This window comes from Octopus bimaculoides, chromosome 5, assembly GCF_001194135.2.
Source record: "Octopus bimaculoides isolate UCB-OBI-ISO-001 chromosome 5, ASM119413v2, whole genome shotgun sequence".
NCBI classification, from domain to species: Eukaryota; Metazoa; Mollusca; class Cephalopoda; order Octopoda; family Octopodidae; genus Octopus; species Octopus bimaculoides.
The window spans coordinates 17,648,607-17,662,196 of record NC_068985.1 but is presented as its reverse complement, the minus strand read 5'-3'; the positions used below and the strand labels follow the sequence as shown (position 1 = coordinate 17,662,196).

General features: G+C 37.1%; 2 protein-coding genes across 2 annotated transcripts in view; one reads left to right on the top strand and one right to left on the bottom strand.

Moving 5' to 3' along the window:
• Positions 1-11,095, bottom strand: part of LOC106868526 (flap endonuclease 1) — a 25,060-nt gene extending 13,965 nt beyond the window's left edge. The window contains exons 1-6 of the mRNA XM_014913832.2: positions 10,829-11,095; positions 5,358-5,460; positions 4,521-4,623; positions 3,642-3,705; positions 2,787-2,896; positions 1,181-1,317 (exon numbers count right to left, since the gene is read on the bottom strand). Coding sequence (XP_014769318.1) covers positions 1,181-1,317; positions 2,787-2,896; positions 3,642-3,705; positions 4,521-4,623; positions 5,358-5,460; positions 10,829-10,910 — 599 coding nt within the window. The 5' untranslated portion in view covers positions 10,911-11,095. The remainder of the gene's footprint in view (positions 1-1,180; positions 1,318-2,786; positions 2,897-3,641; positions 3,706-4,520; positions 4,624-5,357; positions 5,461-10,828) is intronic.
• Positions 11,096-11,279: 184 nt separating this feature from the next.
• The window catches only part of LOC106868386 (probable ATP-dependent RNA helicase DDX27), a 26,293-nt gene continuing 23,982 nt past the window's right edge, over positions 11,280-13,590 (top strand). The window contains exons 1-2 of the mRNA XM_014913616.2: positions 11,280-11,426; positions 13,274-13,354. Coding sequence (XP_014769102.1) covers positions 11,331-11,426; positions 13,274-13,354 — 177 coding nt within the window. The 5' untranslated portion in view covers positions 11,280-11,330. The remainder of the gene's footprint in view (positions 11,427-13,273; positions 13,355-13,590) is intronic.

Genomic DNA, 13,590 nt, shown 5'->3' with positions numbered 1-13,590 from the left:
ACATGGACTGGCTCATGTGCGGGCGACACATGAAATCTTTCGAGTGAGATCGTTGCCAGTGCCCCTGGACTGGCTCTTGTGCGGGTGACACATGAGGTTTTTCGAGCGAGATGAGCGTGGCTGTTGCCAGTACCGCCTGACTAGCCTTCGTGCGGGTGACACGTAAAAGCACCCACTACACTCTCTGAGTGGTTGGCGTTAGGAAGGGCATCCAGCTGTAGAAACTCTGCCAAATCAGATTGGAGCCTGGTGTAGCCATCTGGTTTCACCGGTCCTCAGTCAAATCGTCCAACCCATGCTAGCATGGAAAGCGGACGTTAAACGACGACGACGACGACAGTTGGCAGGCAAGTTATTGCAGTTTTTGTTCTAACATCTTAAGTCTACTTCATGGAAGGCACTGAAAACTACTACTGCAGCTAATATTTGATAAAACACTTTTGGTGGATGTGGAGTTAGAATATGACTTTGAAGGGCTGCAGGTGATTTTAATCATATAATTCAAAGGATAGGCAAAACAGATGTCAAAAAAGACAATATCAGAATCTAGTAAAAAAAACATCAAGGGTAACCCTGGGCACCACAAGTCTCACAAGACCTCAGTTTCAGATGAGTATAGAATTGATGAAATTGACATCATTACTTAATGGGTACTTATTTTATTGACCCCCTAGAAGGATGAAAGATGTTGGCTTTGCTTCACCTTCCAAGGGTTCATCATCATCATCATTATTTAATGTCAGTTTTCCATACTGACATCGACTGGATAGTTTGACCAGGGCTGGCAAGCTGGACCAGATCCCAGTCTAATTTGGCCTGGTTTCTATGGCTGGATGTCCTTCCTAATGCCAACCACTTTACAAAGTGTGCTGGGTGCTTTTTACATGGCACCAGCACAGGCAATTTTACATGGCACCAGGTTGAGAGAATAATATAACCAGCTATGCCCCAAATTTGCACAGGTGAAAAAATGAAAAAAAAAAAAAAGTTTTGCAAATATCCACTTTCCATGCTGGCATGGGTTGGACGGTTTGACAGGAGCTGACTGCACCAAGATGCAGCGTCTGTTCTGACATGGTTTTTACTGTTGGATGCCCTTTCTAACACCAACACACCAACTACCCTACAAATTCCTGGTCAAATTTTGCCACAAATCAATGAATTTAAGAATAGTCCTAACCTGGCTTCACTGAAAGTAAGATGTCGAAGTAAAACTGAAGATCCAAAGGTAAGTGCATCCATGTCTTCTGTTCCTGTAGCAAACACTTTTCCTGATTTAACCAAAGCAGCACATTGGGCTTCAGCTTCACCAGGAGCCTGTAAATATAAGCATACATGGTATTACAGATAACAGCAATAGTGTCTTTGTTGTTTGGCCCTAGGTTAGTCTTGATCAAGCAATGATCATTTGTCCTTTTCTCATGTACAGCATATTTAGAATTACATTATCGTTTCTTTTAAAAGATGATAGGATGCAACTTAAGGAAAATTTAGTCACCATTTCTATCAACCTTAACTCATCATCATTATCATCGTTTAACACCCGCTTTCCATGCTAGCATGGGTTGGACGATTTGACTGAGGACTGGTGAACTAGATGGTTACACCAGGCTCGTGTAACAAAATAGAATTCTAATGTTATGTGAATTGTATCATGGAGTGAACTATTATATCTTGCTAGTGATGTTAAAATTACAACATTTGTGCAACTAAATGAAGAAAATACGAGTTTAATTAGTCAAATTTGCATGAACGCAAGCAAATGCAATAATGTATAGTAGCATCACATCTTCATCATTTTAACGTCTATTTTTCCATGTTTGCATGGCTTAGAGTTTATTAAGGCAGACTTTCTACAACCAGTTGCCCTTCCTGTCACCAACCCTCACCTGCTGATGACAGGAAGAGCAGCTAGCCATACAAAAGGTGCCGTGCAGTGGGACTGAACGTGAAACCATGTGATTGGGCAGTAAACTTCTTAACCACACAGTATGCCTGCGACTATCTCACAAATGCAATATAGTGAAGTGAAAGGACTGCAATGAAGCAATCACTTAGCAGAGAAAAAAAGTCTTGGCCTTTTTCAAAATCAAAAATTGGACAAGGGAGATAACTACTTTGGCCAATACAGAGCGGAGTGAATCTGGGTTTTAAAGGTAATTGGTGAGAGATGATTCAATTAAGAAACCTCTACACGATCATTTGACCAGCTAGAAATAGCTGCCACACCACACCTAATGTCCAAAAAACGGATGGACAGTAGCTAATGTAATTTTATATAAAAGAAAGAATGGTCAAGAAATGAATGTTTTTGATCAATCCAATATTCGTTCTTCAGAGTTCTTGTGTATTAAAATGCTTTGTTTATCAGATATTTATTAGAACTTGGGTTGGACACAAAACTGTACCAAAGCAAGGAATTACAGATGCTGAGTCTACTTAACTTGCTTCCGCTATAGGGTACCACCAGAATGTAAGGCAGTACAAAAAAATGTAGACAGTGAAAGAGCAGCAGCATGCCTAAACTGTAAGATTCATTACAATTTGTCATAGTGCAGAGGACAGTTCTCAGTCATCAAAGGAATAATACAGAGTGGGTCAAAAGTAACACACAAAATAAGTTAAATACAGTCTGGAACTGTCAAAGATGGGTTTCAATTTTAATAAAATAAACCAGATCTAAGTTGCATTTAGTCATTCAAATAAAGAAATGCAGCAATTAGTAATTCTTCAGAATATATTCCCTCAAAATTATTTTTTAAAGAATCAACCAAACAATAACCTACATCAACATAGGGTATTCCCATCAGACTCAGGAGCTTCTTACATTCTTCATTGTGTTCTTTGGTGACTTTAACAAGGCGCCGGTTAAATTTTTCGACATTTTCCACATCCCCTGAAAAAAATTGGACATTGTAGTTGATTCAGATGTTTACATTAGAAAATGAATGAAGAGTGAATGGCATTAGGAAATATTTCACAAGGAAAGACTAATTAGAACTTAATCAGACATGCTATGGTCACAGAACTGCTTCGTAATTACATGGTTACAAACTTGGTACCACTGCACACAGAATGAGACAATTGGGCATAGATGATTTGGCATGGCTGACTGTCAGTCTTGAGCCCTTGTGTCTAACTTCACCCTCCAACTGGGCTCCTGAACAAAAAATAAAGTTGCATACACAACTCAAGAATAATGGTTACAGGCAAACTAATGGACAGAATCATCTGCATCTTTTTTATGTGTGTTGTTCATAACCATTTTACCAGGAATCCAGCAGAGATGACATTTAACCTATTCCTGCTCTAGCAGGAACACAGTGTGACAGAATCAAGGTAGTGTTCACGACCATCACAGATCATCTGGAACTGGTGAGAGATGCAGTTTATGCACAGCTTATACATCTCTAAGACAATGTCTGTAGAAAATACATGGCAGGGAAGAAGGGAATTCCAATGCAGAAGGATTGGAAAAACATGAAGAGTGCAGGGTTTAGGCAGAAAAACACAATAGAGGGTGAATGGAGTAGATACAAGGTTATTGGATAGGCTCAGTAACATTATAGATGGGAAATATTACAACAAGTTATTGTCAACAGGTATAAAGGGTATCTAGTAAGAATGAAACCAATTCTTACCAACTTCTTCAGCTTTTTCTAGAGCTTTCTGAGCTTCTTCTCGTCTTTCTTTTCTTTTCTCCAACTATGAAAACAAAAAAGATTTTTGTAGAGTTTTTTTTATGCATTCACCATTAAAAAGAAAATATCATCATGGAAATATTAACTATCCTTATCCATAATCAATGTAATCTATTGACAAATTGTTTTAAAATATAATTAAATTGTAGAAAGATTTCTTTGTTTCTCTCTCTCTCATCCTGTAAGACCTTTCCACTAAATAACACCAACCCAAAGTTTTAATTTAATTCAAACCATAGTTTATTTTCCAAGTTGTTTAAGCTTCAATTCAATATAACATATATGAGAAATATAAGGTTGCTTATAATTGTATATTTATGGTTGGTCATCTAAAAACTAAGTGTATAGTGGTAGAAACACCACAGAAGAGCAAAGAGTATGTGTGATAAGGGATAACAAAAAGACAATCAGACACTGTGAGGTGGTAGAGAGAAAACAAATGCAAAATTGTAATCTTAGATACCCTTAAAAAAAGTGATGGCCACAGATGGAATATCTCTGATCATAGGTCTGCTCAATCGAAGTCAACCTAGCGCTAATGAAGAACAACAACAATCATGAAATTGCTAAACTTGAGTTCTCCCTTTCCCACATCTGATATGTCCCTTGTCACACAATAAAAAACTAATCCCCCAAAAATGTCCTCATGAAGCAAAGTAGAAACTAGAAATTTGGTAATCATTTGGTAGATTATAATCTAAATTAATAATGGTAATGGTGTATCGTAGACAGATTTGAATAGTATAGTTCGTGTTTAACTGTCCAATACTTCGATGACTAAATTTCAAAGGATGAAGAAAGAAAAATTTTTAAATATACCTCCCCTGATTTCATCTCTGGTGGTTTCCCATCAAAAACATAGACTGGCTTGATCCCATTTTCTATCATACGAATTGTTCGATAGAAAATTCCCATAAGATGACTGAAAACAGAAGAATATTAAATATAAAAATTTCTTTAGAAATGATGATTACACTATTAATCTCGGTTTTAAATCCAACCAAAAAGCATTGCATAGCCAACCACTTTACATTGTGTTCTGGGTGGGTTTTTTTCATGACATTGACATGTAAGGTCACCAAGCAACTTAAAAGACAAACAAAAAGTCCCCTCTACTGAGTGGGAATGTATTTGAGAGAGGAGGTAATGACTTCAGGTAGGTGTTGAAAGGATAAAGTATTATAGAGGGACAAGCATAGGTGTCTTGCTAAAGAGGAGATATATGGCTATCCTGCATTATGTAAGAGTGGATGGGAGTAGATGGAGAGACTATAAACCTAGTGACGATGAGGTGGTGCCGAAGTGAACTCTCGAGGTATGAGAAGGTGAGTACAAAGGAGAATACAGAGAGCTTGTGGGTGGACGAAGATGATAGGTAAGTCCATAAGAGTATCAAAGGAGAGTGACAGATGGTTAGAGATAGAGTTAAAGGTGAGTGTAGTGAGTGATGGTAAATGTCAGTAAGTAGGTGGAGTGAGAGAAGAGGCTGAGGAAGGCGGAAGTGTTAAGTAGTAGTACAAGAGGAGTAGAGAGCAGCTGCATCAGTAATCTGTACAGAGATCAGAAGGCATGTTCTTGAAACAGTGTTAGATTAAAATAACAAAACATAGCTGGCACTGCTCTACATTTGTTTCGGCAAAACAAAAGATAAAATACCTGGTAGTTTCTCCACTTTCATTTGTTAAATTAGAGCCATCTTGTCGCACAGCTATCAAAAACTGATATATACTCATTGAAGCATCTACAGCTATTTTACGACCTGAAAAGAGAGGCCAAAAAGTAATTTGCAAATATAGGCAGACAGGTGAAGAAATAACATTGTTTAAATTATACTATTATTCATCTAAATTAATTTTTTAGGGTGACAAACTAACCTGGTTTAATACTACCACCTATCCACTGAGTGCTTTTAGAAGAGTTTATTTTGATGTAAGTGGCCAGACCAAGTACCAGGCCTCATAGTGTTGCTTCCTATTGCAGTAAACTCGAAAGTCATTCATATGTACCACCCTTCCTTCTGTGACTAAGCCACCATATTTTTTTTTTTAAGTTGTGAGTTTTTTGGACAGCAAGAAAAACACTGTTTATTCTGATCGACAGAATAGTTGTGAATTGAAAATTTCTGTACTTTTTGACATTCATTTTTCTATACTATAATATGGATGATAAGTAAAGGTGATCAAACGTTTATGGCATTGCTGTTCTGTTTCTTAATGTAATACTAGTCCAAGACTGTTTGATTATTTTACTCATCTCTACCCAGAAACACAAGGGATAGCCAGCATTAGATTTGAACTCATGACTACATATCTTACTTGCTCTGCCAAATATATAACTTTGTGAGAGGTGTATGTTAGTTCTATGGAGATGAATGGTTTCCACACTTGTTTGTAACAAAAACATTAAAAAAAAAAGCTTTTATTCAGAAACACCATCTTGATAACCATGCCAGTTGACATGAAATATCTTGTGGGTAGTGAACATGCCTGTATCTTATTGTACTGACAGTTCAAACTTTAACTTATTTCAATAACTACATCCTGTTATACTGAAAACTGAGAAATAGATGAAACTAGTTTAATTCAAGATCATTTAATTATTATTATTATTATTATTATTATTATTAATATTGCTATTCTTCATGACTAACAGATCAGTTTTAAAAACATTAGAGGAAAATATGAAAAATGAAAAATGCTCCAGCAGATTTCCAAGTGTTATTGTTGAACAAGATTTCATCATCACCAACCTCAACTATGCTGAGATTGTGCTTCCCATGCTGGCTTAAGTCAATCAGTTCAACAGGCACTGATAGATCAGTGGATGTCATTTTGCTCCAATGTTTCCATGAGACTCAACAATCTGGGATCAGTCTTCACAGCTTTATTCAACATCTTGAGTCTCTCTCTCTTCCCTAAGTACTAGGCACTATAATCAGTTGGCACTTCTTTATACAGCTGTCCTCATCCATACACATCACATGTTTGTACCAATACACTCAATTCTCTTTCTTGCACACTGCATCTTATTTCTCTTATGCCCAATTTTTTTCCTTAACAAATTTGTTGCCTATTGTTCATTTGTTCACGCATGCTGACATTGCACATCCAGCAGAGTGTGCTTGCTAGCTTGATTTCTTTCTAGTCTTCACAGGACTTCTGCCTTTGCATTCAGTGCCCAGGTTTCACTACCAAGTAGTACTGCTGTTCATACACAAATACCATACAGTCTGCTTCTCTTGCGGGGGAAGCAACCTTTTACCACAAAGCAGTAATAGTACCCTGAACTTTCTCCAGCCTGTTCTTATTCTGGTTACTATCTTTTCAGAACATCCTCCTCCATTTTTAATTTGGGAACCTAGATAACAGAACCTATCAACAACTTCTAGGTGTCTTATCAAGCATGTGAGAGAATCTGTTTCCCTTGTGCTCTAAGAGTTTATTGTTCCTGCATATTTGCCACATACAAAATTTGCTTTCCTTGTCAACCTGCTTGTGATTCCTCTGCACCTCTTGTCCATAGTTTGTACTTAGTACACCATATGGAATTCCTACTTACTCATCATCATTTAACGTCCGCTTTCCATGCTAGCATGGGTTGGACAATTTAACTGGGGACTGGTGAACCAGATGGCTACACCAGACTCCAATCTGATCTGGCAGAGTTTCTACAGCTGGGTGCCCTTCCTAATGTCAACCACTCCGAGAGTGTAGTGGGTGCTTTTTATGTGCCACCGGCATGAGGGCCAGTCCAGTGGTACTGGCAATGGCCACGCTTAAATGGTGTTTTTTACGTGCCACCTGCACAGGAGTCAGTCCAATGTTTTGTTCACATGCCACTGGCACAAGTGCCAGTAAGGTGAAGCTGGAAATGATCACACTCAAATGGTGCTTTTTACATGCCACCGGCACGGAAGCAAGACCGCTGCTCTGGCAGTGATCCCACTCAGATGGTGCTGTTAGTGCTCCACTGGCATGGGTGCCAATCATCGACTTTGGTTCAGTTTCAATCCTTTTCTATATATCAAGCAAGCTTGATGTTACCATTGCGACAGAGTGTGGTGTGGTTGTTACTACTGTTAATTACTGTCTATAGTGTTTCACTGTTTATTTTTGTAGCTTATATTGGATACATATATTGGTTTCAAATTTTGGCACAAGGCCAGTATTTTCGAGGAAGGTGGGTAAGTCAATTACACTGACCCCGGTATTCAACTGGTATGTATTTTATCAACCCCAAGAGGATGAAACGCAAACTCAACCTTGGCAAAAATTTAGCTCAGAACGTAAAGATGGACAAAATACTGCAAAGCATTTTGCCTATGCTAACAATTCTGCCAGCTTACTGCCCTACAAATACAAATATTAACTAGATTTCATCTTTAGTTGTTCGATTTTTGAGTTTTATTTCAGTTGTATGTGATGTTTGGGCAAGCGAAAGCGAAATCATGATGGCACCTGTACCAGTAGATCACTAAGAGCACTGTCCGAGCACGATCGTTGACAGAGCACCAGCTGTCTGGCTTCCATGCCGGTGGCACGTAAATAGCACCAGCATGATCGCTACCAACGTCGCCTTCCGGGCACTTGAAAAGACATTCGAGCGAGTTCGTTGCCAGTACTGCTGGACTGGCCAGTGTGCAGGTGGCACATAAAATACACCATTTCGAGCGTGGCCGTTGCCAGTACCTCCTGACTGGCCTTCGTGCCGGTGGCGCGTAAAAGCACCCACTACACTCTCTGAGTGGTTGGCGTTAGGAAGGGCATCCAGCTGTAGAAACTCTGCCAGATCAGATTGGAGCCTGGTGTAGCCATCTGGATCACCAGTCCCCAGTCAAATCGTCCAACCCATGCTAGCATGGAAAGCGGACGTTAAACGATTATTTAACTCTTGTCAGCACTAATATGACCAAAGGAGTTCCAGCTCTGACCACTGTTTTTGCTTTAAATTCCACGAACACTATCTAACGTTTCATTCTCCAATGCATTATTTTTTTGTTTGTTTTTTTAATGATAGGGTGGCACATGTCTGATGTTATCGTTGTTTGCTCCGGATTAGCCTTGATGGAGCAGACCTATGAGTTGAAGCCGTTAGCTTCACATCTTTATTTAAGAGGATCACATTAGTTTAGATATAGATCTCCTTCCATTTTAAAAGTTTCGTAGATATTTCTGAGTAGAGCAACCACGTAGAAGCATCATTAACTTCCTAAAGCGTATCTGATTCCTTGATGCACAAAAGTGGGCCCGTGTACACTTTCGCATCATTTTCCCACCCATTATCTCCCGCGAAAATCCACCTTTTCACCTCAAGCTAAAGAAGAGCTTAGCAGACACACACATTTAGCATAAACTGCAGCTAGTATATGTTGCAGATGACATTTATACCTGCCCCGCCCCTTAAAATTATAAATTTCTCAGGTTTTGATTAACTCTAAAGACAAAATTTATCATAAAATTTATAATTTTAACGAATAATATAGCTACTGTAGCCAACCTAAGCACAAAAGTGTCGTCCAAAAATAGCAGTTATATCCACGTAGGATACATCCACAATTTCTAGCATGTTGGGTGACAGGAGTAAATGATACGTTGAAGAATGATAAAAATTTATAATTTTAACGATAAAGTTTTTTTCTTCGCTTTTGGATTTGTATTTTCATGTGGCTTTCTATTATACATGTTTTATATACGCACGTGTTACATCCCAACAAATAACTCTTTTTAGAAGATGAAAAAAAAGTAACGATAAAGTCAGATAAACAAAAAGTGCTATTTATAGGTTATTGTTTGACAATGTGTGTAAGTTGCGTATGTGTGCTACCGTTCTGCTGAGCTCTCCCCGTTTCAGGCGAAAAGGTGGATTGTGGCGGGAGATGAAGAAAATAGTACGAAAATGTATGAGTGCCAAGTTTTCTCTCATAAAATAATATAAAGATATTAGAAATAATACAGATACAAATTAAATGCTCACTGAGAATTGACACTCAACAAGTTCAATCCAAAAATGCTGGCGCTAGTTTAGGCTATATAATCATCATAAACTATTAATGTTTATATCCATTATGAGCTCCGAATGTTTTGGAAGAGCAACATTTGAAATCATTGATTTTCTAGCTTAGCTCGAAGCTTATTATGCTTTAGACCAAGATCAACCTTGGTCGAACGGATCTATGATTAAAATTATATTTAGAAAGTGTCATGGTATATCTAGGACTACATCAGCTAACGTGTATTTCTTATAAAGTGATAAATTGATTTGAAAGATTTTTACTGCTAACTTGTAGGAAATTAGGCGATCACGTAGTGACTTTCTTCTTGGTGTGTGCTCGACAGAAAGAAGTCTGGAAGGTTTCCTGTCTATAGAAATAAAACAAGCAGCAGACTTAAACATTATGGGCAAAGTTTTGCAATGTACATCTGAAACCTAACTTGGTGCACAACACAAAACCTGGTATTTTGAGGGAGACAGTTCACTAGCGTAAAACAACATCCATTCTTTCATAGATTAACAACGTACTTAATACATACTAAAACAATCTTTGTACCAAAACACTGACTAAAAGCAGCGTGTAACCAAAAATAATTGGCATAACTACAGGGTTTTACCCCCCAGACTTTGGGAGGTCATAACTTTCAGAAAAATGAATATTTTTTAATGAAATTTTTCTATGCATATAGTATTTACTATGTAGAATCCGAATATACAAAAATTTCCGGTGAAAGTGTTTTGGAATGGGGGTCGGGGACAATTTTCGGAAATTCCAACACATTCTTCAAATCTTTGGTTTACACATTCTTCAAATCTTTGGTTTACACATTCTTCAAATCTTTGGTTTACAACTGAGACCTTCGAATCTCACCCAACTGTCTTTTAATTATTTTGTTGCCTGTATATATATATATTCCTGTTTTAGAGCAATTATATTTTTCCAATAAAACCTTTTACATAGAATTAGTCAACTTGGCTATTTGAATGAAACCTGAATGTCCATAACTTGTCATTCTCAGTCACTGTAATTAAATCGACAAAGTGGAACAGATTAATGCTTTGCTGGCACCTGCTAATAATAGTGAGTTGTGAATATTTAAGGCTACCAAAACTGAGAATAAATTATTGATACTCACCAAAATAGTTTTTAATTTCATTATCTTTCAATGAAGAAGGAGCATTATCGCCGATAAGTTTAGCAAGGCCTTGAATTCCCATGTTTTGTGATGGAATAAGAAACTCGACCAACAATTCGGAAAAAGTAGAACAGAATTCCCCGCCAAAAGTGAAATGAGCCCCTTAACCTCATATACGTAAAACCGTAAAAATAAAGTTTACAATTATTATAAAACATTTTTAATAATACATTCTAAAAATAATTGTGCTTGTTTTTACATTTTATGAAATTAAAAATTAGTTCATAATTATATTCTTTAAATATACAAATATTATATTTAACTTCCTTACGCTAAATAATTATTAAACTACAATAGAATCACCAGAAATACTTGACATGATTTATAAAAATCATACTTTTATTAAGATGTTGGTATTTGTTATTTTATCTGAATAAAAGACGAGTATAAAGTCGTAGCTCTGCATGTATCTAGTCATAGTGACAGCGAGAGAATAACCAACATGGTCAGTGTTCCAGATGATCTTGGTTTTATAAAGACAATAACTGATGATGATGTCATTGAATTTAATGACGATACATCAGAGAGTGATGAAGATGTAAGTCTGAGAAATTTAAATCGATTATTTAATTTGCTTTTGTCTGTTGTTACTATTTTATCTATTGTACAACCAAAACGTTCCCACGTGTCTCGAGATCGGAAGTTGATATGAAATATACAAGTTACATTCTCTATATGTATAATGTATTAGATAATTAATTTATGGTGTATATATATATATATATATATGTGTGTGTGTGTATTTCTATTCTTAATTACTTCCTCTATATCGTATGATCTATAATATCGTAACATCTGTGACACCTTGGTCAAATACTGTAAACATTGGCTGTGCTCCAGCATGACCACAGCTAGATGGCTGAATCCAGTAAAAGAGTTTTGTAATGTGAATAATAATGAAGCTCTAATCGAAAATTATTGACCAAGTTCGCAATTTTTGCAACATTGGAACCACTGAAACGGATTCTGTTAGCTTTCAAAATGTATGACGAAAGATAAAATAGATATATGGAATCATTTTCATTTGTATATAGATCCATCGTAAAATTAGAGTCCGGGAGACATTATCGTTCTCGAGGAACAAACTCCGATTTTGTTGTTATTTAATGATTCTTTAAGATTTGCTCACTTGCCTCTCTCATTATGAAAAAAACTTGTGATTGTTCTTTAGGCACTAAGAACATTAACTTTCATTCAGTAATTAGCAAATGTGTAAATGATGTTGGTAAATCGTGGATAGACTAAAATCTTAGTGACAGCGAGAAATTAGGAGAAAATCTATAAAATTATTGTGATGACGATTGATAATTTTCTATTACATGTAGTTTATCTGTGTTTTATCTTATTGTTGACGAGTTTTACTTAATTAAAGTATTTCCTAATTATTCAGTTCGGTTTCTTCAACAAGATAATTGGCTTATTGCTACAATACCCATGGTGTCACTTGATAAAGCTCATCAAACCATGGCCACTACCTCGAAGTCAGTATGCTTTTTCTGCAGTTACAAACGTCATCCTCATCTCAGTTGACTTGAATAGTCCCACAGACTAAAACATTGTCCACGTAGGCAAACGTGACCAATGCCAGTACCCTATGACTGGCCTCCGTGCCAGTGGCACGTAAAAAGCACTATCCGAACGTGATCAATGCCAGGCTCACCTGACTGGCTCCTGTGTTGGTGGCACATAAAAAGTATCCACTGCAATCTCTGAGTGGTTGGCGTTTGGAAGGGTATCCAGCTGTAGAAACCTTACCAGATAAAACTGCTGTCTCCCGGCTTGCCCAGTCCTCAGTCAAAACGTCCGACCCATGCCAGCATGGAAAGTGGATGTTAAATGATGATGATGATGATGATGATGAAAAAAAACCTTGATAAGTCTCAGTTACCTCAATGTTTTTGAGTAAGTTTTGAACTTTGACACCTTTAAAAAAAAAGGTGAATTTGAAGGTACGGTCATTTAACTCTTTAGCATTCAAAAATAAGGCTTATTTGTTTACAATGTTTTGAATTATGCATTAGCTCATAGCTTCAAGATTTCAATGATGTGATTGTTTATTTTTAAAATTACATTGTAGGGAAGGTGAGATAGGCTGGATCTGACCAGTTTGAACATAAAACACAGAAAATTTGGGCCAGATTTGGCTGGTTTCAATGCGAAAGGATTAAATTTCCTTCAAAGATGTTTAGTAATTTTCTTGAAAGACGGTTCTGCTTGAAACATCACAGTATACTTCTCTTCATAAGACTCAATGTATTTTATGGTCTGCTGAGTTGATTCTATCCTTCTGTTTCCTTTGATTTGTTAATTCTGTTGCTTCTGTCTACTAAAGTACAATATCTGTTATCTATTAATGAATTATGTTTCCTCTTTTTATTGATATAGCAAGTCACACCTCTTTCTAAAGAAAAAAGGAAGAAGAAAAGAACTAATGAATTTAACAACAACTTCCAGTTTGACATATCAGTAAGTTTATAATCTTAATAAATTCAGTTAGAAATGTTAAAGTCATCAGATATATATATCCTTTTGATATATGTTACTGACCGAGACCTTTGGAAATGTGCTGTGCGTGAGAAGACCCGGCAAGCCAAGTAAGATCATTGCCAGTGCCCCTGGACTGGTTCTTGTGCGGGTGGCACATGAGATGCACCATTTTGAGCGTGGCCGTTGCCAGTAACGCCTGACTGGCTCCCGTAGGA